General features: G+C 38.6%; 1 protein-coding gene across 3 annotated transcripts; it reads left to right on the forward strand.

Annotated features, from left to right (window-relative positions):
* The first annotated feature begins 2,802 nt into the window (after positions 1–2,802).
* TRA2A (transformer 2 alpha homolog) lies at positions 2,803–26,416 on the forward strand. Of its 3 annotated transcripts, XM_036246678.1 has the most exons (9): positions 2,803–3,016; positions 13,520–13,830; positions 14,111–14,244; positions 18,201–18,366; positions 19,506–19,694; positions 21,948–22,063; positions 25,204–25,329; positions 25,678–25,745; positions 25,883–26,416. In XM_036246678.1, exons 4-9 carry the CDS (start codon positions 18,334–18,336, stop codon positions 25,891–25,893), a joined length of 543 nt encoding a protein of 180 aa, XP_036102571.1. In that variant the 5' UTR covers positions 2,803–3,016; positions 13,520–13,830; positions 14,111–14,244; positions 18,201–18,333; the 3' UTR covers positions 25,894–26,416. The 3 variants fall into 3 exon arrangements, with proteins under 3 accessions (XP_036102571.1, XP_036102569.1, XP_036102570.1); XM_036246676.1 differs by lacking the exon at positions 13,520–13,830; XM_036246677.1 differs by lacking the exons at positions 13,520–13,830; positions 25,204–25,329; positions 25,678–25,745; positions 25,883–26,416 and adding an exon at positions 23,095–23,249.
* The last annotated feature ends 319 nt before the right edge of the window (positions 26,417–26,735 follow it).

The raw sequence follows: 26,735 nt of genomic DNA on the forward strand, positions 1-26,735 counted from the left end.
TGTATGTGGGCACATCTGCATGTGGGCGGACCTGCCTGGCGACAGAGGAGCGGTGTCTCGGTTCCTAAGATCCTCAGAAATATGTGTTTTCCGATAGTCTTAGGCGACCCATGTTGAAAGGGTCATTCGACCCCAAAGGGGTTGCAACCCACAGGTTGAGAACCGCTGCTTTAAATGTATCTACCACACCGTTATCACACCTAATAAAATTAATCCCGGGATATTATCAAGTTCCCAGTACTTATTCAAATTTGCTATTTCAAAATAGTTTGCTTGAATCAAGCTCATGAAGTACATATTTAATTATGCCTCTGAAGACTCTTTTAATCTTTAATAATTCATCCCCCACACACAAGTTTTATTTAATCTGTTGGGGAAATTAGTTTATTTGCCCTGTGAAAGTTAATTACTTTCTCTTCGTGTATGTTTTTAAACTTATTTCTCTATGCTCTGTATTTCCTGTTAATCTGTTGATTAGATCAAAGGCTTAATAAGATTTGAGTTGAATTTGGAGGATCATAATACTTCATAAAAGGTGTTGTATAGTTACTATTGCATCACATCAAGAGGTGTATCATGTCTGGTTGTTTCATTCTTTTTTTTTTTTTTTTTTTTTTTAAAGATCAAAAGTGCGCCCTCGCCAGTTTGGCTCAGCGGTAGAGCATCAGCCTGCGGTCCAGAGAGACCCGGGTTCGATTCCCGCTAAGGGCATGTACCTCGGTTGCAGTTTGTCCCTGGCCCTGATTGGGTCGTGCGGGTGGCAACCACTTGATGTGTCCCTTTCATGTCGATGTTTCTGTCTCTCTCCCTCCCTCCCTACTCTATCTGAACAAAAAATGGAGAAATGTCCTCAGGTGAGGGTAAAAAAAAAAAAAAAAGATCAAAAGTGCTTTTATTTATTTTTATTTTTTATTTATTAATGTTTTTGTTATAGATGTTTCTCATTTTTCCCCCATTGACAGCCCCCCCCCCGTTTCATTCTTTTAATGGTGCTAGGATCGATTGGGAGAGTCAAATGATATAAGCTTGATTTCCTTCATTATACATTTCAATAGCTTTGTATTTATTTATTTTAAAATAAGTTTGTATTGGTTTTTTTAGAAAGAGGAAGGGAGAGATATTGAAACATTGATGTGTGAGTGAGAGAGAAACAACCATCAGCTGGTCCTGCACACCCCTCACCTGGTATGGAGCCCCAAACCCCGCCATGTGCCCTGATGGGGAATTAAACCAGGACCTCTCAGTCAATGATACAGATGCTCAATCCAGTGTTGAACCACACCAGCCAGGCTCAAAAGCTTTTTAAAAGTAAATGTTGTATGTTTAGCTCTATCAATAGAGGAAACAGTCAAATTTTGAAATCTTGCCCAGGGGTAGCAATCTTCATAATAATGTTCAGTTAACTTTCCTAACACAAAACTATTGTTAAAGGTCCCTGTCAAAACGTATTGTGGAAAAAAATATTTGTATAAGGAAATTAATCTCAAAAGTTGCAAAATACAAATAAAGCTCAGTTACCTAAGAAATTATTACCATGATTGGGAGGTCTTGGTTACAAAGTTATAAGGAAACATCTAAATCGAAAAGGAGTAGTAAGTAAGGTCCCTGGCCAGGTAGTCTGGTTGGTAGGAGCGTCCTCCCAATGCACCAAGTTTGCGGGTTCTCACCCCTCAGGGCACATACAAGAAGCAACCAATGAGTGCATAAATGGGTGGAACAAGAAGTGGATGTTTCTCTCTTTCTCCCTTCATCTCTCTCTCTCTGTCTCAAATCAATTTTTTTAAAAAGTAGTAGTAGGGAGCTAAGCAGTATGAAAAAATAAAATTGACACAGCTGTCTCTGGGAGGAGGGACTGGAGACAGAGAGGAGTGAGGCAAAGAACTGTAACTTTCATTATAACCCCATCTGTGCAGGTACAACTTCGATAGCACTATAAAGCATAAATGTTGAAGAAAGGTAATAGTGCTGAAAACATCCCAAAACAAAAGCCTATTAATTATAGATATGCTTCCAGTTTTTTCTGTGCCATCAGCATCCACTTGGAAAATATATAAAGGGGCTAAGGTCAATAAAAGGGAATCTGGTGACTGAAAATCTTCAAAAGGAGTGACGCATTAAAAAGGATTCTGGCCCGGCTGGTGTGGCTCAGTGGTTGAGCATTGACCCATGTACCAAGAGGAGGCCAATCCGATTCCCATGGGGCACATGCCTAGGCTGTGGGCCAAATCCCCAGTGCGGGGTGTGCAGGAGGCGGCCAATCGATGTCCTCTCTCATCGATGTTTCTATCTCTCTCCCTCTCTCTCTAAAATCAATAAAGAAGCCCTGACCGGTTTGGCTCAGCGGTTAGAGCGTCAGCCTGCAGTCCTGAGAGACCCGGGTTCGGTTCCCGCTAAGGGCACGTACCTCGGTTGCAGTTTGTCCCCGGCCCTGGGTGGTCGTGTGGGTGGCAGCCAGTCGATGTGTCCCTTTCACATCGATGTTTCTCTCTCTCTCTGTTCCTCTCTCTCCCTCCCACTCTACCTGAACAAAAAAAAATGGAAAAATGTCCTCGGGTGAGGATAAAAAAAATAAATAAAAATAAAATAAAATCAATAAAGAAAAAAAAAGTAAAAAAAAAAAAAAAAAAAGGATTCTGACGTTGGGAGGTCAACGCTGGGATTTAGGTTCCAACTGGCCCAGATTCGGAGCGCACGCCACCTCTCGGATCCGCGGGAACAGCAACAGAGTCTTGCTGGAGGCGGGGCCAGTGACGTCATCGGGACGCCCCGCCCCCTCACGCTGCGCACTAGGGTGGCCAGAAGGTTTCTGGCGGCGCCGGCGCCATCTTGTAGGGACCTGCGACCGAGTGGGAGTGGAGTGGGGCGGCCGTTGTTGCCGACTCTTCCCTTCTCCGCACGCTCGAGTCGGCGGGTTGCTTAGGCCATCGGTCCTCAAGGCGAAACTTGTCTCTCACTTAGTTCTGGGGAGCGCCTGGCCGACATGAGTGATGTAGAGGAGAACAACTTCGAGGGCAGAGTGAGTACAAAGCCGCGGGAGCCGTCTTCGGCGACGGCCCGATGCCCGGGGTTTCACCGGGGAGAGCGCGGTCGGGCAGGGGTGCGGGGAGCCGTGCGGGGACCCGCGGCGAGCAGCCTCTGGAGCCATCGCGGTTGCTTCCTCACATCCCAAGATGGCTTCTGGGTTCCACTCATGCCCCAAACATCACGGGTACCCTCCTCCCCCTTTTTTGGAGACGGACTGCTACCTGGAGTCCTGGTCCGACTTCTCCCCTGCAGTGCGCCCTCCCTTCTCGCCACCCCTGAGGCTTCCTAATCTGTGCCGAGGTGTGGGTGCCCGTCGCGGTGGGGCGGGAGGCGGCGGCGGGGAGTTCCTCTCCGGCCGGGCAGCGGCAGGTGCTTCCTGCCGTGGCATTTCTGGCGACCCCGAGCAGCGTGGAGGGTCTCGGGGTCGACAGTGCGCGGGGCTGTCGTCCGGGCGGGGAGAAGCTGCGTGGGACTAGCTGGGGCCTGTGTCTCCTTGGCTCTCTGTTGCAGTGAGCGGCCGCGTCTCTGTTGGAACCGGCGGCGTTGCGTCTATAAAGGCGAAAGCCTTGAGGTTGAAGGTGGGACGAGCCTAATGAAGTGGTTAGTCAACGACCGCAACGACCCTTAAGCGTTCTTAAGACGGGAGCTGTGAGGGGAAAACTACGCGAGGAGCCCTCTTTCCCTTAATGTCCCTTCTGCTTTGCTTTCATTTCAAAGTGAATGTGGGAATGCTGTAACGCCTTATATTTCTCCTTCTTTGATGTTGGGTTTTGGGGGTTTGTTGTTTCTCTCTCTCTCTCTCTCTCTTCTCTTTTCATTATATCTCAACTTCTAATGCTGTCTCCCCCCCCCCCCCCCCCGCCCCGTGACCTTTCATCTAAAAATTGACCACTCCTGTACAGGTTTTTACGGTAAAGAAAAAAAAGGGGGGGAGGAATCTTCTGCCTTGATCTTACATAACTAAACAGATTTCATGGCTCAGTATTTTTTAAAATAGCTAGCCAGCTTATACTGTTCCCTAACTCAACGTTTTGCTGAAAAGTACAGCCCTCTCCTATTTCTCTTCTTAACCAGCAAAGAGGGCTCAAAGGTTTTCATTATTTTGGGTCGATAAATATAAACATCATAAGCTGAAATATACTAGGACGTGTGTCATTGTTCAGATTATATTTCCGAAGTTACCCTCCTGGTGGAAATTGGTGGGAGTGAGTTAGTGTGAAACCCTGAAAACAGAATCCCCAGGCAACATGTTCCGTCTGTTGTGTCGGTGTTCTAGTCACTAGGGGAAACGCATAAAAACACTTAAAGGTGTGTTGTGTGCTGGATGGAATAAAGTTTGTCTTTTAGAAGCTCATTATATAAACACCAGGAACCAGACAGTTAAATCAGGTCGATTTAGGCTTTTGTCGTTTTTAGGGAAAGATATTTAAATAGATTATAAACAAAAAAACTACTTTTAATTCCTTTAAAAATTGGATTTTTTTAGGATGGGTTATTGTGTGTCCCAGCAAACTTTTTACAATCATGTAGTAACATTTGGTGGTAGTTGTAAGCTGCTGCTTGTCTTGAATATGTTAGGTATTTATGGGAAGGAATTCTGTCCATTCGATTACTTTAGTACAAAAAAATTATTTTTGTTAATGTTTGATTTGGTTTGTGGGGAAATGAAGAGGACTTACTATTTGGGACCTTGTTTTCATTAAGTTCTTATTTTTTAATTAGTTACCGAGTTGAGGAATGGAGCAAGTTTAAGATAATTGTCACCTCACCCACCTAATAAAATATATGCAATGTATGTAAGATTCTCACTCAATTTTGAGCTAAAATGTATGTAGGCATTACTTAATTTTAATAGAAAAAGAGTTTACACCATCCCCCTTCTTATAGTGTTTGTGGTCATAGAAAATACTGTTTCACACATGATCCCCAAGTATTTTAGTGTAAGTGAATTCAGATTGAATGAATATGTCCATGCTCACCTGTTACCCTTCTTTTTTTTTTTTTGTAGGTTAAGGTAATTGTTGTATTCGTACTTTGTTAAAGAATTAGAAGAATGCCAGAAGCTTTTATGAGGATTTATATTTTCTTTTTAAAATTCTTTTTTTTAAAGCATTTCACTAGTACATTTGGTTTTTAAAGTATGGTGATAATTTGCTAGCCACAAAACCAGCACAGGTTTTAAAGTTTTTATAGAATACAATTGTTATGTTCTTATCTTTGTATCTAAATTTTGAAAGGCTCAAAAAAAGGATTTCAAGGTATTTAAGTAGTTGTACTTCAAACTTTTTTACTAAATTAAATTAGAGAAAATCGACAGGTCAGTATTCAGATTTTATTTGCTTTGCCTACAAGTATAAACAGCACATATTAATCCGATCTTCTGAAAAGGTCTTTAGATTTAGAGGGCAACTTTCTAGAGACTGCAGAACACATTAAAGAAACAGGGCTAAGACTAAGGGTTTGTGCTTTTACAGAATTTTAGAATTTATACCCACCCCAACCACCCGAAAACTTGAATACACTTTGTAATTTACTTCTCACACTAATTTTTCAAGGGCTGGAGTTCTCTTACCATTTTAGAAATTAAAAACTGGCCCAGAAGACCGTGCAGCCAGGAATCTGAGATGTACAAGTCCCAATCATTTGCTCATTGCATACAACACTATGTTGTATATTTTTTTATTTACTTTTTTAAAAAGGGTGCACTATACTTAAGTGTCTCCAAATCATTAGTGGATTTTGCTAAACACAATTACGGGAACTTAATTTTCCATTATAGATTAATGTCGCTTCCATTTTAAAGGGCTGGAGTAAAAGAACTTTAGGAAAGAAAACATAATTGACTCAATTTAGTTATAAGTAACCTTACAACTTAACCAACCAAAATTCCCTTCTGCCTGAGGTGAAACTGAGCATCTGCTGCCTTTTTACTATAAAGGCCAGATGTTCAGGGGAAAAAAAAAAACTTGAAGTCTTATTTGAGATGACTGACAGCTCAAATCTGGGTAAAGTAAGTACATAATCAAGTGCTCGGTGATAAAATTAATACGGAATTCAGAAAATGGAATCGAGCTCTGTGAGCTATGGGAAAGGGAAAGCTTTACGTGGTATGTATGTGAAATTTACTTTGGAGCTTATGTTCGGGAAATGAATAGTGATTGTATAGATGTGACAATGAGTAGGTTGCTGGAATAGTGAGAGGTGATAGATTTGATTAAATATGTAGTCAGATAATGAAGGGTTTTGAGTTCTGAATTTATAAATGTGGACTTGATCCAATGTGCAGTAAGAAGCTATCCATTGATTATTTAATTCTGGGAGTGGCATAATGAAAGTGATTTTAGCAAAGAACAAAGACTGGTACAGGAAGAGCAGCAGGGCATAGTTTAAATATTTAAGGAAGGAAATTATTAAAAATCTGTTCTAAACAGTACATCAGTGGGGTGTTAAGAATGAGTGAGTTTTTTAAGGGTTCCAGGAGAATAGTGATGCCCTTAAAATAGGTTCATTAAAGCAATTTGCACCCTGGCCGGTTTGGCTCAGCGGTTAGAGCATTGGCCTGCGGTCCGGAGAGACCCAGGCTTGGTTCCCGCTAAGGGCATGTACCTCGGTTGCTGTTCGTCCCTGGCCCTGGTTGGGTTATGCGGGTGGGAGCCACTCGATGTGTCCCTTTCACGTTGATGTTTCTCTCTATCTCTATCCTCCCCCCCCACTCTATCGGAACAAAAAATGGAAAAATGTTCTCGAGTGAGGATGAGGGGGGAAAAAATCAGTTTGCTTGGGACATGTATATCAAGTTAACAGAAATATTTTAAGTGAAAATGTCTTTTGGAGCTGGGAGTTAGGTTTGTACTTAAACTATGACTTTTCATGTTGTCGTAAAAGAATGAATTGTTTGCTTCACATAACTTCAACTAAAATTAGGATTTTGATCTCAAAAAATCTTTGTCCTTTAGAGAAATTAAGGGGAATAGAAATTAAGGTTTTCTTATTTCATTTATTTTATTCCCCTTTTCCCCTAGATTTTTTTAATGAAGCTTAGAAAAATATTAAAAATACTTCCTCATACAATAGCCTAGTATTTTTAATAGAGGTTGATTCTTTATTGTGTAAGGGACCATCTTATAACTCCACAATTGTCTGTGATCTGAAGTACAGTTACAGAAGAAAAACACTACTTATTCTTGCCCCCTTTTTAGAAATTATTTCTACTTTTTAAAGAGGCTTCCCTTAATATATGGGATTATTGACTGGATAATAAAAATGAAAAGCAAAACACATTCATCTGTACCAATTTGGAATTAAAAATTTTGTGTGTTATTTTGTTGAACAGCAGAAATAAAGGAAGGTTTATTTCTTTTCTGAATCCTAACTTGTAGTAATAGGGACGATGGCTACGCCATTCAAAATCCAGCTTGGTGTGACTGGCTTCTTTAAAAACAAACAAACAAAAAAAAAACAGCAGCAGCCCTGGCCAGTTTGACTCAGCGGTTAGAGCATCGGGTTGCGGACCAGAGAGTCCCAGATTCGGTTCCCGCTAAGGGCAAGTACCTCGGTTGCAGTTTGTCCCCGGCCCTGGGTGGGTCACGTGGGTGGCAACCAGTCAATGTGTCTCTCGCTCATCGATATTTCTCTCTCTTCCTCCCTCTCTCCCTCTAGCTCTATCTGAAGATAAATGCAAAAATGTCCTCGGGTGAGGATTAAAAAAATAAATAAAAAACAACAAAAACTTAAACTGGGTTCTTTTCATTTTCTGTTGAAGTTTTAAAATAATAAGTGAGGGTTTAAAATAATGTAGATAAAATTGAATTACAGACAAAATGTCAACTTGAGACAGTCTTATTTGCCTTGAGTTTATCTTCCTAGAGTTAAGTACTGTCATCATCCAATTTTTTTATTGATTGATTTTAGATAGAGGAGGGGCAGGCAGAGAGAGTTAGACATCAGTTTATTGTTCCACTTATTTATGCATTCATTGGTTGATTCTTGTATGTGCCCTGATCAGGGATTGAACTCGAAACCTTGGTGTATTGAGATGGTGCTTTAACCAACTGAGCTACCCAGCCAAGGCTCATTATCCAATATTAATGTTTTATTATTTCCCCTATCATTTAAACAAAGAATCTGTAAAGTTAAGGAAGCATTTTAATGCTAAGATTTTTATATTTGAGATTCTTTCACTGAAGGGCACAAATTTGCTCAATACAAGTAGAAGGTAGGATTTTTAAAGGGAGCAATGCAACTCATTGTACCCACAGTGCATCACTGTAATATTACAGATTTGTCATAGATGCTTGCTTTTGATTTGTACCATTTCTAATAGAGAATAAAACAGTTTGGGGACCTGAAAGACTATCTAGAGATTTAAATATATAGGAATTAAAAAATAAACTTTATGGACTTGATTTTGTAAATTAACTTAAGTTATATAACAAGTATGAAATGACCATGAATAATCAGCATAATAGTTTCCTAGAACTTGCCAGACAGTATGAAAACTCTTTTGTCAGTGGATGCTTAGGCTGCAAATAACTAGCCCTAGAACCCCTTGTGAACGGAATATATTTACATGCTGAATTAATACTAATATTTGTTCATATGTCCTAACAGATTTAGCAAGACAAGTGAAGGTGAGAAAACGGTAAAGATCATATGGGAAAAAGAATCAGTAAACCCTGTGAAAGAAAATTGAGGGGGAAAATGAAAGGAAATGTGGTTTCCCCTCCCTCCTTTAAGTTACTGCCATGTGTAGTTGTGTATAGTCCTTATTGTCTAATGATTTTCATGGAAGGTGTGAGTGACTAGGCCTTACCCATCTGAGGCAGAGGAAAAGTTTTTGTGTTTTGTTTTGTTTTGTTTTGTTTATCTCAGATAGAGTGGGAGGGGGGGAGAGAGATGCACATTAGTTGCCTCCGGCAGGACCCGACCCAGGACAAAACTGCAACTGAGGCATTTGCCCTTGGCCGGAATTGAACCTGAAGACTCCTCCAACGCTCTAATTGCTGAGCCAAACTGGCCAGGGCAAAAGTTACAATTTTCCCTTAACTAAGGCCCTTGTAGGTCTTATTCAAGATTCATAAATAGTTTACGACATCAGAAGATGAGAACATAAGTAGAGAATTCTATGACAGGTTCTTATTTTAGTTTGCTTTTAGTTGCTATTTATTGGCTTTTATTATACCTAAACCATTTTAGTTCTTATAAACTTGTTTTCTATACCCTTGAAATTGTTTCTTATACACTAGCTTTTTGGACAACAGTTGATCATAGCATATAAATTGGCAAGTTTATGAGCCACATTTAAAGTCTGTACAAATATTATAAATTTTACAGGTAATTTCATAGTTGTGGCATGAATTTGATTATATATGTATAAATGTCAGTTCTTTGTTAAGTGTTTCCAAAATTCCCAACTTGACAGAATGAATATAGACACATGCAGTGTTAGAGTATCCATGAACATTTGCAGATACAAAGGCCATGTGAATCTCACTCTGAATGCATCATACAGATGTGACCTTAAAGAAAGATAAATCATTTTAAAATGGCTAATGTTACAAGCATTTGGTAATTTCTTTTAAAGGTATTGCTCTAATATTAGTTGGGGTCAATAATTGGGACTGGGAGAATTTCTTTTATAAGCCTATGAGTCTTTTTTTGTTTTTTGTTTTTAGAAAAGCAGCCTATTATACTCAAGAGTAAGGAGGCAGAACTATTGCTGTTTCTGTAAACTGAAATGGAAGAATAGCATAAACACACATTTCCCACATGTCCTAAAGAGTGAGGTTCTTAGTACAATAAATATAATTGGGTAATTTAAGCACCCTTTCCCCTTGGTCATACAATTCACCCAAATGTACTAGTGTATTTCTATGGAAATAGATATCCAATTTCATAAAGTAATGGGAAAATATGTTTCGAGAAAATTTGTTTTAAAAGTTTATGCTTTAGTCATATAAACTTGAATTTGTGTAAACTTGGCACTATTACTTGGCTTTAGAATTTGCCTTGCCATAATAGGATGGGTTACAGTATAGCATTTATATTGGTTTATGTGTTAAAGTACTAAGCATATATTGTTGGAATTTTTCCACCTATAATATGATACTAGCTTTATTTAAAAACACTACAATTATTGCTTCCTGTAGAAATTATTTGTGTTCTGCAACAATGGATATTCCTGATTAAAAGAATAGTATATTTTTGTTATAGTTACTTTCAGTATGTAAAATACAACTGTATTTTAACACAGGAAAGAAGTATGGTTTTTAGCCCTGGCCGGTTTGGCTCAGCGGTTGGAGCGTCGGCCTGCGGTACAGAGAGACCCGGGTTCGATTCCCGCTAAGGGCACGTACCTCGGTTGCAGTTTGTCCCCGGCCCTGGTTGGTCGTGCGGGTGGCAGCCACTCGATGTGTCCCTTCACATCGATGTTTCTCTCTCTCTCTCTCTCCCTCCTGCTCTATCTGAACAAAAAATGGAAAAATGTCCTCGGGTGAGGATAAAAAAAAAGAAGTATGGTTTTTAGACAGCTTTATTGAATATTCTTACCTTTCTTAATATTTATGGTTAGCTCCCTCCTTTTATTTTTGTCCTTCAGCTACCACCAAAGGAGGTATCTTAATAGTAAAGAACAGTTAAAAGCACAAACAAGTTATTTGAACAGGTTGTGTGGTGAGATCTTTTTGCCTGGCTTTTGATTTATAGTGATTATGATAGAATGGAAGCCTATTTAAGATTTATATCAAAGTTTGTGATATGATGTGATTACAAGTCAAAAGTAGAAAAGGATAATGTAGCATTTGTCCATAAAGGGCTTATTGTAGCCTGGTTTCCAATGTACAGTCCAGTGAAAAGGGTGTTTATTTGACACCAGCTTTTGAGAAATAAGTTGCTTAAACATGGTAAATATTGCCCTGGCTGGTTTGGCTCAACGGTTAGAGCATCGGCCTGCGGTCCAGAGAGACCCAGGTTCAGTTCCCGCTAAGGGCACATACCTTGGTTGCAGTTTGTCCCTGGCCCTGGTTGGGTCGTGTGGGAGGCAGCCACTCGATGTGTCCCGTTCACATCGATGTTTCTCTCTCTCTCTTCCCCTCCCACTCTATCTGAACAAAAAATGGAAAAATGTCCTCGGGTGAGGATTTAAAAAAAAGTAAATATTAATATGACCATTTTTCTCTGTGTGAAGACTGTTTATTAATTACTAGTTCTTATGAGAGGACTTTTTTGGTATTATAGTAAACAGTTTTGAAGAAGTCAAGGCATATTTTATGCTTGGCAGTTTATTCTTTTTTATTTAGTTTACTTTTTGTTTGGTTATAGTTTATTCTTTAGGTTAAAGTCCTGAGTCTCTAAATTGTTCTAGAAGGTTAACCAATACTGACAACTTTGAAAGTAGGAGTTAAAGGTGGGTTAAGAAGACTGTTTCTTAACCTTGAATGCTTCTGTGACGAAATTTATGCAGATTTAAGTTCCCCGATTTAAAAAATCGAAGGGTAGGCAATAGAGAAGGTTAGATACTTGTAATACCTTGGATAGTAAAAAGCAAGCCTTTTAATATATGCTGATGTCTTTTGAAAAGATATTGTCATATTTTACTGATTTGTTAACAAAAGGAAAATTGCATTTTTTCCAATGAATTGCTGTGCCAGAACTAGGATTTAAAATATAAGATGTTAGTGATTACCATGTTTAAATTAGTTTCTAAGAGGTGGTAATTTTCAGCACTACTGAATAACTTTCAACCATTAATCATGCTGATAAGAAAAGATTTGAAAATCAAATATACACATATGTTTGGACCATAAAAATTTTATCCTGTACTAGAAAGCTTCACATAAACATTTGGGATAAATTTGGGATTTTAATATATACGATATTTATTTCTATCCTAGTAAAATTAAGGGTTTTACAGTGTCACAGAGCACAGAAGCCTTGTGGATATGTATGGATAACAATGACGATGGTGATGTTCATAGATACTGTTCCATCTCCTGCTATTTGACAATAGCATAAAAGAATGATATGCAAGAGGATCTGTTTTATAGACAGGAAAGCCAAAGGCGGGGAGGAGAGATAATCTTTTTATCAGTGTAGTTAGTGAACCAGCCTGTGAGATTGCAATTACAAACAAATTATTCGTGCCACCCCCCACCCCCCCTCTTTTTTTGAGTACTCAGTATGCTGCTTTTACTGTTTCGGTGAATGAAAAGGCCTAAATTACTGTTCCTGTGCCAGGCATCTGTCCAGGAATTCAGAGAGTATGTGAGATGTAGTGAAGGACTTATTGTAGGTGACTAAGTGGGAAAGGTTAATATTGAATAGGAAAGGCATATGTTTCGGTTTTGTTTTCATCTGAAAAAAATAAATACGCTTAACAGCATTAGTATACTTATTGACATTAAGTTAAATATAAAGGAAAAGTTTTAAGGAGGTTGCATCATGTAGATAGTGTTATGGTGTAAATGAAAATTGCTGTGAAATTGGGATAATTATTTACACTAATAATCAAGGCTTAAATGGACAGAGAAACCAAACTGTCCGTTCTTCTTTGGTCATAAGTATCTCATTTATCTATTAAATTGAAAGACAGGCTTTTAATTGGTTTGAATTTGATTTGGAAAGGTTTGTTTGTTTTGTAATTCAACGTTTTTAGAGGCCAGTTTTCTGGTATAGGATATAGGCATTGAAGGGAGTACAAATATGCATAACTGCATAAAATCTGTGAAAACTGGGAACAAAAAGAGGTGGAATCAAAAATAAAGACCATGTTACTAATTTTGTAACAAATTCTTATGCATTATGATACTTCATGGATAATATAGCATTATAAAATGGCACAGCTGCAAAAATACATATATTAGGAATTAATTCAGGGGGGAAATTTTAAGAATTTCATGCTTTCTTTTTCCCTTACTTTTTTCAGAATGATTGTTTTACTTCAGAACATATCTTCCTGGTTAAGTCGGAGTGAGCAAAGATAGTAGTCAAACAAAATTGGGAGATGTTAGTAATTATATTAATTTTTTTTTTTTTATTTCTTTGAACCTCAGCATGTGTCCTATAATATTTGAGTATAGATAGGTGTGTACAGGCTAGGATGCTTTGCATGGCTTAGTGAAAGCTTATATTACAATCACTAAGAATCTTTAGGTTATAAATTACTGAAAATGTAAAACGTAGGTGGGGGATTATAGTTCATGCTCAAATTAATACTTATATTAAAATTTTTCACATTTTAGGAACTAGGATGAAACATGAAAGGGGAGGAGGGTGAAGAGTATGGTAAAAACATTCAGAAAATTTCAGTAAATTCTCTTGAATTTTTAGAGACTAGACTTTTGAGCAGTTTTAAAGATTATAAAATTGTTTTTTAAATAAACTAGTTATTTGCACTTTACCTGCTGGCTTTTCCATTTGGTAGATAACATTCTGAACTCCAGCAGAGTTTTATAATCCCCACGTGCTTAAATATACTAAATGTTCTTTTTCCATTAAGGTTAATGTTCGTGAAGAAATTGAAGAGTTTTTTCCAAGAATGTGGAAGATAAATCAAGATAAAAGAAGGCTAATGAAAAGTATTAAAGATCAGAAAATTAAAATTGAATGGGGGAAAAAATTGAACAGAAGATTGGTCAGATAGAAGCACTTGAATATTTTTTAAGGCTATTTTGAATTGTTTGAATTGGGGAAGAATACACGAAGTATGAAAAATGAAAAACTCAATGAAGAATGAAGAGAAGTAGAAAGCAAGAGTGAAGTAGAATTAAAAGAATCTGGAAGAATGAATGGGTCCTAGGTTAAGTAAATGTATGGTTTATGTTCCAGTGTCTGTATGATCAAGTTGTAGATGAATTTGCATGATTACTTAGTTAATAGAGAATTGGTGATCTGGTTCAAGTAGGGAATTATTGAGGACAGTTAGCAGTATTAACAGTGGGTTATTAATGAGCTGAAATTTTTTCTGGAGGGTGTTGCCTAACCATTTGTTTTTCAGGAGCAATCAATATAAATAATTACGGTACTTTAAATGTTAGGTGTTAGGCATCTACGTGACCAGTGCCATTTGTAATACTGTCTTCTTTGTTAGGAGTCTCGCTCTCAGTCAAAATCTCCAACGGGAACTCCTGCTCGTGTAAAATCGGAGAGCAGGTCAGGATCTCGTAGTCCATCAAGGGTTTCCAAACATTCTGAATCCCAATCTCGATCAAGATCAAAATCCAGGTATGTGTGTATAAAATAATACTTAAAATACTTTCTTTGGATTTTTCAGAGCAAAGTAGTTTTTGCCAAAATCCCTCATTTTTGCTGCATTTTGTATAGAAATTTTCCCAAAGATTCAAAATCATGAAGTAGTTTTTGCAAACTTTAGAAATGGAGTTTAATAATGAATAATACATTCTAGATAAAGACTTAAATAAATTATCTCTAAACTCAATCTATCAGATACTAGCTAGCTATTAAAGCAAATTAAATATGTTAATTGATTTAAATGTACTTGACATTTAGGATTAGTGTTTAATTTTATTTTAATAATAGTTCCACAACAAAGAAGGTAATTTTCTCCATTGGAGACTTGGCGTGTAATTTAGTACAGAGAAAGTTGATGTATGTATGTTGTACTGGTTATCAAAATGATTTGAAAAGTCTTTTCAAGATTCACATTCCATTTACATTCTTTACCTGAAGATTCTGACTTAGGTCCAGGGTGGAATTCTGGTCAGATGTAATTAGTGGGGGGGTCCCTGGATGATAGAGACCCTTCCACTACCACCTCAACAAAACTCTCTAGTAACCACTGCAAGGTTCACTGTATCAGATATCCCAGGTGTGCTGGGGTGAGGAAAACATCCTGGGCAATTAGTTTGACAAATCATTGTAATTTCTTTCTTTTTTTTTTTTATCCTCACCCGAGGACATTTTTCCATTTTTCGTTCAGATAGAGTGGGAGGAAGGGAGAGAGAGGGAAACATCGATGTTAAAGGGACACATCAAGTGGCTGCCATCTGCACGACCCAACGAGGGCCAGGGACAAACTGCCAGCTGAGGTACGCGCCCTTAGTGGGAACCGAACCCGGGTCTCCCTGGACCGCAGGCCGACACTCTAACCACTGAGCCAAACCGGCCAGGGCTCGTTGTAATTTCTTGATTAGAGACAATTTATGTTTTTGAATAGAGTGCTTGCAAGGGGCATGAGAGAGAAGAATCATTTAAAAGACTACTTCCATTGAGGTCCACTGCCATGTCTTTTTCTATATTGTATCCAGCCCAATGCTTGGTTTACTAACTAATCTAATTAAATCCACACGTGCAGAATAGCACTGGATAGAATTTGGGTATAGAAACAGAAATGAGCATATTTTTATTTAAGGACCTTTGCATTTGCTGGCCTCAGCTAGAATTCTCTCAGATATTCTTTTTTACCATTTGATTCACTTCTCCGCTTGTGTGTCACCTGAAAACAATAAATAATATGGAACCTTTTTTTAAATGTTTTTATTGATTTTTTTGTTTGTTTGTTTAGAGAGGAAAGGAGAGGGAGAGAGAGACAGAAACATAGATGAGAGGAAACCATCAATTGGCTGCCTCCTGCACATCCCCCGCCAGGGATCCAGCCTGAAACCCAGGCATGTGCCCTCACTGGGAATCTGACCAGGAATCTAACTGCTGACCTCTTGGTCCATTTAGTGACGCTCAGCCAACTGAGCCACACTGGCTGGGCAACATGGAAACTTTTTTTTTTTTTTATTGATTTTAAAGAGAGAGGAAGGAAGAGGGAGCCAGAGATAGAATATCTATGAGAGAGAACATGGATTGGCCACCTCCTGCATGCCCCCCACAAAGGATTTGGCTCACAATCTGGGCATGTGCCCTGACTGGGAATTGAACCAGTGACCTCTTGGTGCATGGGTCAGCACTCAGCCACTGAGCCACAGCAGCCGGGCCAACATGGAAACTTTTTATTCCCTTGTTCTTAATTTTCTTCATACTTGTCACTATCTGATTGGTGGGGGGAGCACTCCTGAAGGGTTTTTAATTACTGTCACTTTTCATTACTATTTAAAAGTAACAATTGATATTTTAAGTGACAGGTTTTCTTATTAATGTTTTTAATTTATTTTTTAAGTTGAGGCTGTAAATTAGCGCTAAGGAAAATGGGAAATATCCTGTTTGATATTCTTACACAACACAGGTTTTTTTTCAAACATACCCTATCCTACCTCCCCACCCCCAAATTATTAATTTCTTTTAGATAGTAGGCTGCTCATTTTATTGTTTATGTTCCCACTCAGACGCCTTTGTTTGCCCCCTTTCAATAAATCTATACTCTTCAGCTTGATAGTTAAGCTTTTTACACAATGTTGTATCAGTCCTTTACTAATCTTCACTCTCATCATTTCCTTTGTAAGTATCCTAATTCCTTGCTAATTATACTGTTTTTTATTTTTTGGTCATGTCTGCATGTCTTCTAGTCAAGGAACCTTTGCTGCTCTTGCTACTCCTAGGACACTTTCACCCTTCTACCTAGTAAAGTCTGTTAAGTGTCCTAGCTTTATTGTTAGCCTTCTTTGTTTTGAACAATCTTCCTTCTTTAGTTTTATTCCAACTACACACCACATTTTCTCTTTTTAAACTTTCCAGCCCTTAGCATTTATAACATTTATTGAATGCCTTATAGAAGTTATTTTGTATGACTGTCATCACTACTGGTCTGGGTGTTTAGTTAAGGATGGGTCATATATATTGTAAACAAGAAATTGTTGCATTAATAGGTAAAGAAAGAAGACTGAGAGCTACTGGAAATAGAAGTAGGACATGAACTAGGGAATTGGCAGTAGAGATATGGGTGAGATGCTCTAGAAAGCTCGAAGAAATGAAGACTATTAGATTAGAAGGGCCCCGGCCGGTTTTGCTCAGCGGTTAGAGCATCGGCCTGAGGTCCGGAGAGACCCGGGTTCGGTTTCCGCCAAGAGCACGTACCTCGGTTGCAGTTTGTTCCTGGCCCTGATTGGGTCGTGCGGGTGGCAACCACTTGATGTGTCCCTTTCATGTCTATGTTTCTCTCTCTCTCTCTCTCTCTCTCCCTCCCACTCTATCTGAACAAAAAATGGAAAAAAATGTCCTCGGGTGAGGTAAAAAAATAAAAATAAAAATAGATTAGAAGGGCATTTAGGTTAATTAGTAGATGCTAGATTGCAGCAGGCTAAAGGAAGATTGGAAAGGAAATGATACTTAACAGTGAAGGGGATATAGCACTATATTGAGGTGATAAGTGATTCAACGAAAGGATTTTATTGCACTCGTGGTTTGTTTTGTCTTTTTGTAGTAAAATACACATAATAATCTTAACCATTTTAAAACATACAGCTAAATGGTGTTACATTGTTGTGCAGCTGTCACCACCATCCATCCCTGTAACTCTCATCTCTTGTAAAACTGAAACTAGACCTGTTAAACAGTGACTCCTCATTCTCCCCTTCTCCCATCTCCTGGCAATTACCATTTTACTTTCTTTCTTCATGATTTTGACTACCAAGTACCTCGTATAAGTGGAGTCATGTAGTATTTGTTTTCTTGTGACTGACTTTCACTTAGCATAATGCCCTCAAATTTCATCTGTGTTGAATATTGAATTTCTTTCCCAGTGGTAGTTGGGTTTGTTTTTGTTTTTATTTTCCCCCTTTTAAAGAAATTAGACCCTTGCCCTGGCCGGTTTGGCTCAGCGGTAGAACGTCGGCCTGCGGTCCAGAGAGACCTGGGTTCGGTTTCCGCTAAGGGCACGTACCTCGGTTACAGTTTGTCCCCGGCCCTGGTTGGGTCATGTGGGTGGCAACCACTCGATGTGTCCCTTTCATGTCGATGTTTCTCTCTCCCTCCTCACTCTATCTGAACAAAAAATGGAAAAAAAAATGTCCTCAGGTGAGGATAAAAAAATAAAGAAAGGAAGAAATTTAAAAGGAAAGAAAGTAGAGCCTTAACATGCTGGTAAGGTAAGGTGGAAAAGGTGAATGGAGAAGGGATAGACTGAGGACAAGGAGGAAATTGTAGTGATTAAGAGAACAGGAGGAAGACGACTACCCTTTCTCAGAAAGGAGCTGAGAATAAGCAGGGATATGTGTCTATAGGTACTTGGCATTAGCTATTTGTTTCAGTATGACCTAAATTCATTTCTCTTTAAGGTCGAGGTCAAGGAGGCATTCTCATAGACGGTACACTCGATCCAGATCCCATTCTCACTCTCATAGGAGACGATCTCGAAGTAGGTCATATACACCAGAATACCGGCGTCGAAGGAGCCGAAGTCATTCTCCAATGTCTAACCGGAGAAGACATACAGGCAGCAGGGTATGTGGTTTTTTATTTATTTATTTACTTATTTATTTTATTTTTTTAATCCTCACCCGAGGATATTTTTCTGTTTATCTTCAGATAGAGTGGGAGAGAGGGAGAAACATCAACGTGAGAGGGACACATCAACTGGTTGCCTCCCGCGTGACCCCGGCCAGGGCGAGTTATGGTTTTTAAAAGTAAATAAAAAGTTATTTTGTCTTTAATATGTGTTTAGTCATAGCATCATACTTGCTTTATGAAATCGAGGCCATTGTTTAAAAAGTGGTACTCAAGAAACATCTTTGAGGATGTGGATATTTAATATACATTTAAGAATATTTTCTGTTCTTGCCTTTTAAATAGTTAAAAGATGAATTTGGGGAGAAATGATATGTTCCATAAATTAAAGTGAAAAGCATAAACTTAGTTGAGAATATTGAAATAAAAAGTTTTACAGCAATTGAGGGGAGGTGGTAGACTGCAAGTAAATACCGAAAACTGTAGAAATAGCTGGTGCTCCTAATGTGAGCACTGTGCAAAGTTCTTTAATACATTCAATACTCTTAACATCTGTGAGGCAAGTTACCATGTTACATATAAGGAAATTGAGTCTTGATTATGTGACATTGAGGTTTGTCTTTTGGCAGAGCCCAGGTTTCAACCAGACTCATGACTCTAATGTTCCTGTGCTTAACTACTATGCTATGCTTCTCCCATGTGATGCTGCATACTCCCATGTGAATCAGCTAAGGAATGAAAATGGGGGGGTTGTCTAATTGGCAATTGCAATGAAATCAGATTGAATATACATCTATAAGAAATGTAAAACATTTGAATAAACTAGAAATATGGTATTAAACTAAGGATGAATTCTTAGTATGCATGCTGAAAATTGCTGGGCTAAAGAATAGGGTTGTTTTTATTCAGACTACATACAACCTGAAGCATATTGCAGAGAAGGCCTGAGTGTATTGTGAACTGTAAGACATAACTAACTGGTTTTTTGTGTTTTTTTCTCTTAAATTATTTCCAAGTCACTTGAAACAATATAGTCTTTGTGTATTGGTTGAGGTGTTCTAAGCATAGTATTTCTGTGTGTTTTAATATTTATTTTAATTTGGAGCTTAAAATTAAATGACATCTTTATTCAACAGGCAAATCCAGATCCCAACACTTGCCTTGGAGTGTTTGGCCTCAGTTTGTACACAACAGAGAGAGATCTTCGTGAAGTATTTTCTCGATATGGACCATTGAGTGGTGTCAATGTGGTTTATGATCAGCGAACTGGACGATCACGAGGATTTGCTTTTGTCTACTTTGAGAGGATAGATGACTCAAAGGAGGTAATTTTGTTTTTATAATTGTCACCTTAAACATTTTCTGATGTTCATGATTATAGTATATTGAGTTACTACTAAAAGCTGATTAATAGTCTGGCCGGTGTGGCTCACTGGTTGAGATTGATCCATTCGCCAAGAGGTTGCCAGTTCGATTCCTGGTCAGGGTACATGCCCAGATCGTGGGCCCAATCCCCAGTGAGGAGCAGGCAGGAGGTGGCCATTTGATGTTCTCGCTCATCAATATTTCCATCTCTCTCCTCCTCTCTCTTCCTCTTTCTCTAAAATCAATGAAGAAAAAAAAAAAATTTTTTTTTTTTTTTTTAAAAGCTGATTAATAGACTCCGTTTCATAAACATGTCCTCTTACATTCTTGATCTGATTCAAACTCTGCGTCTTAGTGTTACAATTAGAATGGCCAGTTTCACTTTCTGGTATAGGCATATCCTTACTGAAATCTGGCTTTGTACAGGGATATGTATATGTTTGAGTTAATGGAAAAAGTGAAGTGTGTGTTTCTTTTGAATAAACCTTATTCTTGCTCTAACCAGGTGATTCAGTTGACTTTTTAGAATCATGGTGTTTAGGTATTAGATTGTAAAGGAAACAGTGGGCTTGCTTTCTCTATATTAAAAGTTTATAGTGATTGAGTTAGAAAATTCCATTTTAAGGAATTAGAAGCTCCATTGTTAAGATTTTATCAAACCTTAATAAATGACGTGTTAGAATTTCTCTTTTGTACTATTTTACATATGACAGTAATTGGATATAGGTCATTATTGCCCCATGCATCAACAGTGCTTGATTGCAACGTAAGCAATCATAATAAATGTTAGCATATCTTTTAAAAATAATGGAGACGAGGGATGATATTAAACATCCTACAGTGCACAGGATAGCCACCCACAGCATAGAACTAGCAGTCCCAAAATGTCAATAGTGCTGTGATTGTAAAACCCTGGCAAAGTCTAACAAAATAATGCTTCCGCTTGTAAGTCTTTCATATAATAGGCATTCTAATTTTGTCAATATAGGTTTTTACTGTTACATAAAGTAGTCCCCACTTACCCGCAAGGGATATGTTCAAGGACCCCCAGTGGATGCCTGAAACTGGGATAGTACCAAACTTTTTACTTAAAGGAAGCACTTTTTTATAGCTTCTCAGGCATATTCAGATTGCCAACATCACTATTCTTGTGCTTTGGGATCATTAGTTCAGTAAAATAAGGTTTACTTGAACACAAGCACTGAGATACTGTGACGGCTAATCTGATAACGGGTATGGCTATTAAGTGGCTGATGGGGGGTGGAGTAGTTTATCCAGTGTGGATATGCTGGACAGGGATGATTCACATCCCAGGAGAGACAGCACACAATTTAAAATTTACAAATTGATTATTTCTGCCATTTTCCATTTTGTTCTTTTCATCCCTCGATTGACTGTGGATAACTGAAACGGCAGATAAGGTTGGTGGAGGGAGGGGGTTACTAGAGATTTGCTTATTCCTTTTCTCAAGGGATAAAGGTTTAAATTTAGAAATACCAAGATATCTGACCTGGATTAAATATTGAGAAGTGTGAAAGTATCACAATTAAAAATTCTTTGAATTTGAAACTTGTATTGTCCTATCTCTTGATTATTCTTCCTCCAGGTTTATTCCTGGGTAAAATAAAATGAAAATGGCACCTTTACTTAGTTCCAAAGAACTTCATGGAAATTTGTTAAAGTGGTTGAACTATTACTGCATTTATTGGTGTTAGTGTCAAGGGTCAAAGTGATAGGGAATGTAAATGCAGGTATGAAGACAGGAGCACTTATAGACAGGTTTAGAGGTTCCTTTCTATTTGCAGTTCACTAGGTGGCGATGTGTTCTTCAAGAATGGCTTGACTAAGTTAAACTTGTCGATTGAATTGCAGTTTCTGCTTTGAGTTACCCAGACTGAAATTAGTCACTACAGCCTCGGAGTTATGCACTTTCCTAGGTTGTATAGTTCTTTCTCTGTGGCTGAAGGTAGCTGCCCCCAGTATTTCAGCACAGGCCTGCTTAACCGTCTGTGTGTACACTAAAAAAAACTCAATACTATTGACATGCATATAGCAGGGATTAATATGTACAATCATACCCCCAAAGTTTGAAAAATAAGTGTTTAGAGAATTTTAATTTTTGACATTTCAAATGGAAATGTTAAATTTATTACAGTTTTGATGGTTTTTCCTTGGTGAATTATGCGTGACTTTCTATGTCTTCTCCTTTAAAGGCTATGGAACGGGCAAATGGAATGGAGCTGGACGGTAGAAGAATTCGTGTGGATTATTCTATCACCAAGAGAGCACACACACCTACACCAGGCATCTACATGGGCAGACCAACTCAGTAAGATTTCAAGTTTCCTAAGTTAAGCTGTTTTAGCCAGAAGTCCACCAGAAATGTCCACAAAATTTTGATTAGTCAAAAGATAAAATTTTTTTCTATAATTAAAATGGAAATAGATTTAATTTGTGTATGTTCTTTGAATCGTTCTATTTTGTATATATACAGTTGACCCTTGAACAGTGCAGGGGTTAGGAGCACCAACTGTCTTGTTGTTCGAGGGTCAGCTGTGTATATAAAAAAAATCCACATACAGCCCTGGCTGGTTTGGCTCAGTGGTTAGAGCATCGGCCTGTGGTCCAGAGAGACCTGGGTTCGGTTCCCGCTAAGGGCATGTATCTCAGTTGCAGTTTGTCCCCGGCCCTGGTTAGGTTGTGCGGGTGGCAACCACTCAATGTGTCCCTTTCACGTCGATGTTTCTCTCTCTCCCTCCCTCCTTCCCTCCCTCCCACTCATTCTGAATAAAATATCGAAAAATGTCCTCGGGTAAGGATAAAAAAAAAAAAAAAAAACACATATATCCTGCCAGTGTGGGTCAGTGGTTGAGCATCAACCCATGTACCCAGAGGTTGCCATTCAATTCCCCGTCAAGGTACATGCCCAGGTTGTGAGCCCAATCCCCAGTGGGGGACATGCAGGAGGCGGTCAGTCGATGTTCTCTCTCATTGATGTTTCTATCTCCTCTTCCTCTCCCTTCCTCTCTAAAAATCAATAAAGAAAAAAAACTTTTTTTTTTTTTTTTTTTATCCTCACCCGAGGACATTTTTCCATTTTTTGTACAGATAGAGTGGGAGGGAGAGAGAGGAAGAGAGAGAGAGGGAAACATCGACGTGAAAGGGACACATCGAGTGGCCGCCACCCGCACGACCAACCAGAGCCGGGGACAAACCGCAACCGAGGTACATGCCCTTAGCGGGAACCGAACCTGGGTCTCTCCAGGCGCACCAACCGCTGAGCCAAACCGGCCAGGGCAAAAAAAAATTTTTTAATCCACATGTAACTTTTGACTCTCCAAAAACTTAGTTTTCCTTTAGTATCCATCAGGGATTGGTTCTGGGACCCCTGTGGATACCCTGTGTGATGCTCAAGTGTCCAGTATAAAATGGTGTAGATCAATGCATGTGGCTGGTCCTCTGCATCCACAGACTCCCAACCGTTGATTGAAAACAGAACAGGTATTTATTGGGGAAATTTATGTGTAAATATGCCCATGTAGTTCAAAGGTCAACTGTGTGTGTGTGTATATATATGGATAAATTAAAACTGTTGGAGTACATTTCTGGCCCTTGGTACTATACAAATAAGAAAGTTATTAGATACTAGAAAAATATATACTTTTAAGAAAGTACTCCCTTTCTATTTTCTTTTTTTTTTAGAGAGAGAAGAAAGGGGGGGGGGCATCAATCTGTTGCCTCCCCAATTGAGTATTGAACCCACAGCCTGGGTGTGTGCCCTGATTGGGAATCAAACCCACCACCTTGTGTTTAGTGTATAGGAGGACACTCCAACCAACTGAGCTACACTACCAGGGCTTCTGTTTCTATTCTTACTTATTTTTCTTTATTGATATTAGAGAGAGATAGGAACATCAATGAGAGAGAACATTGATTGGTCTCCTTCTGTATGCCCCCCACTGGGGATCAGGCCTGCAACCTGGGCATGTGCCTTGACCGGGAATCAAACCACTGACCTCTCAGTGCATGGGTCGATGCTCAACCACTGAGCCACACTGGCCAGGTTCCCTTTCTATTCTTTTTTTTTTAATCCTCACTCAAGGACACTTTTTGATATTTTGTTCAGATAGAGTGGGAGGAAGAGAGAGAGATACATCAACGTGAAAGGGACACATCGAGTAGCTGCCACCCGCACAACCCAACCAGGGCCGGGGACACACTGCAACCGAGGTACGTGCCCTTAGCAGGAACCGAACCCAGGTCTCTAGGGACCACAGGCTGACGCTCTAACCGCTGAGCCAAACCTGCCAGGGCTCCCTTTCTATTCTTATGTTACCTGGGAAGCCTCTGTGTATAGGGAAAGACTTTACTTTTACTGATACTAGCATTTGTTTAAAAACAAACAAACATCCAGTCAGTGTGGTTCAGTGGATTAAGCCTATGGACTGAGACTTCCTGGTTGAATTCCCCATCAGAGCACATTCCCACAACTCGGGCTCTATGTGTGTCTCTTACATTGTTTTTTTTTTTTTCTTCTTCTTTATATTTAGAGAGGGAGAAGGAGAAGGAGAGAGAGATAGAAACATCAATGAGAGAGAACATCTTTGTGCATGGGTTGATGCTCAATCATTGTTCCACACTGGCTGGGCTCTCACATCAATGTTTCTTTTTCTCTCCCTTCCTCTCTCTCTAAAAAAATTAATAAAATTGAGAGAGAAGGGAAAAGAGGGTGGTGAAGGAAAAGGGGTGGGGGTGGGGGCAAATAAAAAGAAAAAATTTAATAAAATTATTTAAAAAATAAAAACAAAAACAGCTTTCACATTATGTAGAATATAAATGGGGATTTTTTTAAATTCTTGATTTTTTAAAAATTGCTTTGAATTAGTTGTAAGGACACATATCTTAGTGTTTTGGTATTGTTTCCAGCACAGTTCATTTCACTTTGTTGAAAAGGTCCTGGTGATTTAGGTAGTGCATTGATAAAAGAGCATTTTATAGTTTGGAGAGGTGTGTGAAATCGTTCTTGATTATTTATGTAATGAATAGGAAGCCAATGCAGAATACCATGGGCAGCAACAAACTAAGACATGGTTGGTGTAAATAGCATGAAAGGATTACTTTCCCTTATCTTGCCTCCTTCCTTCATTTGATATTAAGTAAGTGATACTGCCCTGGTTGGTTTGGCTCAGCGATTAGAGCATAGGCCCACGGACCAGAGTTCTGGGTTCCATTCTCGCTAAGGACACGTATCTCGGTTGCAGTTTGTCCCCAGCCCCATGGGGTTGTGTGGGTGGTAGCCAGTTGATGTGTGTCTCTCACATTGATGTTTCTCTATCTCTTCCTCTCTCCTTCCCGCTCTATCTGAAGATAAATGCAAAAATGTCCTCGGGTGAGGATAAAAATAAAAATTAAGTGATACTGGAAAATAATCATTCATATTGTTATAAAATGTTTACATTTTTTCTGTAGTAGTGGCGGTGGTGGAGGTGGAGGCGGTGGTGGAGGCGGAGGAGGAGGCAGACGTCGAGATTCTTACTATGATAGAGGATATGAGCGTGGTTATGACAGATACGAAGACTATGATTACCGGTACAGGTAATACTTAACTGTGGTTTCCGTTCTACATTACATGATAGTGGTATTACTGGGCACTTTTGGTTTATGTTTGATATGTTTTAATAAAAATATTTAAAAGATTTTATCTGATGCTTTCTTGAGAAAGTAGGAAAAAATTATTTTCTCAAGCCCTAGTACAGAATTTAAATTACCTGTATTTGCCAGCATTTTGTTGTGTCATATATTTACTGTTTTAATATCATTGGCACACAGAGAACTTAATAGTTATCATGTTGGGTCCATTATTATTTTGAATGATGGGGGATTTTTAGTTTCATCTGCCTTAGTGGATTATATGTATACTAAGTAATCTTTTGTTTCCTACAGAAGAAGATCACCTTCTCCTTACTATAGTCGATACAGATCACGATCAAGATCTCGTTCCTACAGCCCAAGTATGTCCTCTGTGCTTTTGCATTAATTAATGGTTGATTTTAGAAAATGAGGGTATATGGTGACTGTTAATAGTTGGGAAAATAATAGGCAGGTCAAACTATAATTGTCATTTTGACTTTTTTTTTCTCTCTTTCAGGGCGCTATTGATGAAGAGAACGATTGCAGTTGAGGATCTCTTTTTCTCTCTTTGTCTTTTGTTTAATTCTGGATTTCCCTGAGCTTCTAATCCTTCCTACTTCTTAAAAAGAATCCATAAAAATATCTTTGGTTTATTTAGCATCTACACTTTGTCGATTGTATTGCTGTTTTTCACTCCTTTTATTATACTCTTATGGATGTAATTGTTGTCATTTTGAGTAGTTAACATCTCGAGTAAAAAAGGAACCCCCAGTGTTATACTTTGTAAATTTTTTCCCCCGCTTTTACAGAAAATTTAACTCCTGGCTAATCAAAAGAGGAAAGAAATGGTCTTTTTAAAGCTTCTTTTGTGTTAGATACTGTATTAGAAATCTACATTTCTGACAAACTCCTTTTTTAACTTTCTTTTGAAGAAGATAGTAACGCATAAAGTAGTTCAGTCATGTCAGGTTTGTCTGGGGTGGCATGGAGCAAATAGTAGAATGTAGAATGTTTTAAGCTACAAAAGAAAACACTTGGTCATTTCTTTTGGGAAAAAGGAAATTTTGAACCTTAAAAATGACGTCATTGTTTTTTAGAGATGGAAAGCTGGTGGACTCCTATAAAACATGTTATATTTAAACTACATCTGTTAAAACTTACAAACTTAAAGTGTGATTTTTCTGTGTGTTGAATTTATTGAAGTTTAAGTATTCTCAATCAGTGAAGGACAACCCTTATTATTTATTACTTAGGGCAATTGTATACTTTGCTGTTAGAAATTTTGGTATGGGACAGTGGTTAAACAGGCTATTGTATAGTATAGAGTCCTTAGAGGATATGTGTGGGGAAAAGTAGTTTCCTTTCAAATA

Source organism: Molossus molossus, unplaced genomic scaffold, assembly GCF_014108415.1.
Source record: "Molossus molossus isolate mMolMol1 unplaced genomic scaffold, mMolMol1.p scaffold_m16_p_7, whole genome shotgun sequence".
In the NCBI taxonomy this organism is placed as follows: Eukaryota; Metazoa; Chordata; class Mammalia; order Chiroptera; family Molossidae; genus Molossus; species Molossus molossus.

Coding starts and splice junctions, on each gene's coding strand:
- TRA2A (XM_036246676.1), top strand. CDS start 2,981: ATGAGTGATGTAGAGGAGAACAACTTCGAGGGCAGA. Junction 19,695..21,947: donor GGATAGATGACTCAAAGGAG/GTAATTTTGTTT, acceptor TCTCCTTTAAAG/GCTATGGAACGGGCAAATGG. Junction 25,330..25,677: donor GACTATGATTACCGGTACAG/GTAATACTTAAC, acceptor TGTTTCCTACAG/AAGAAGATCACCTTCTCCTT.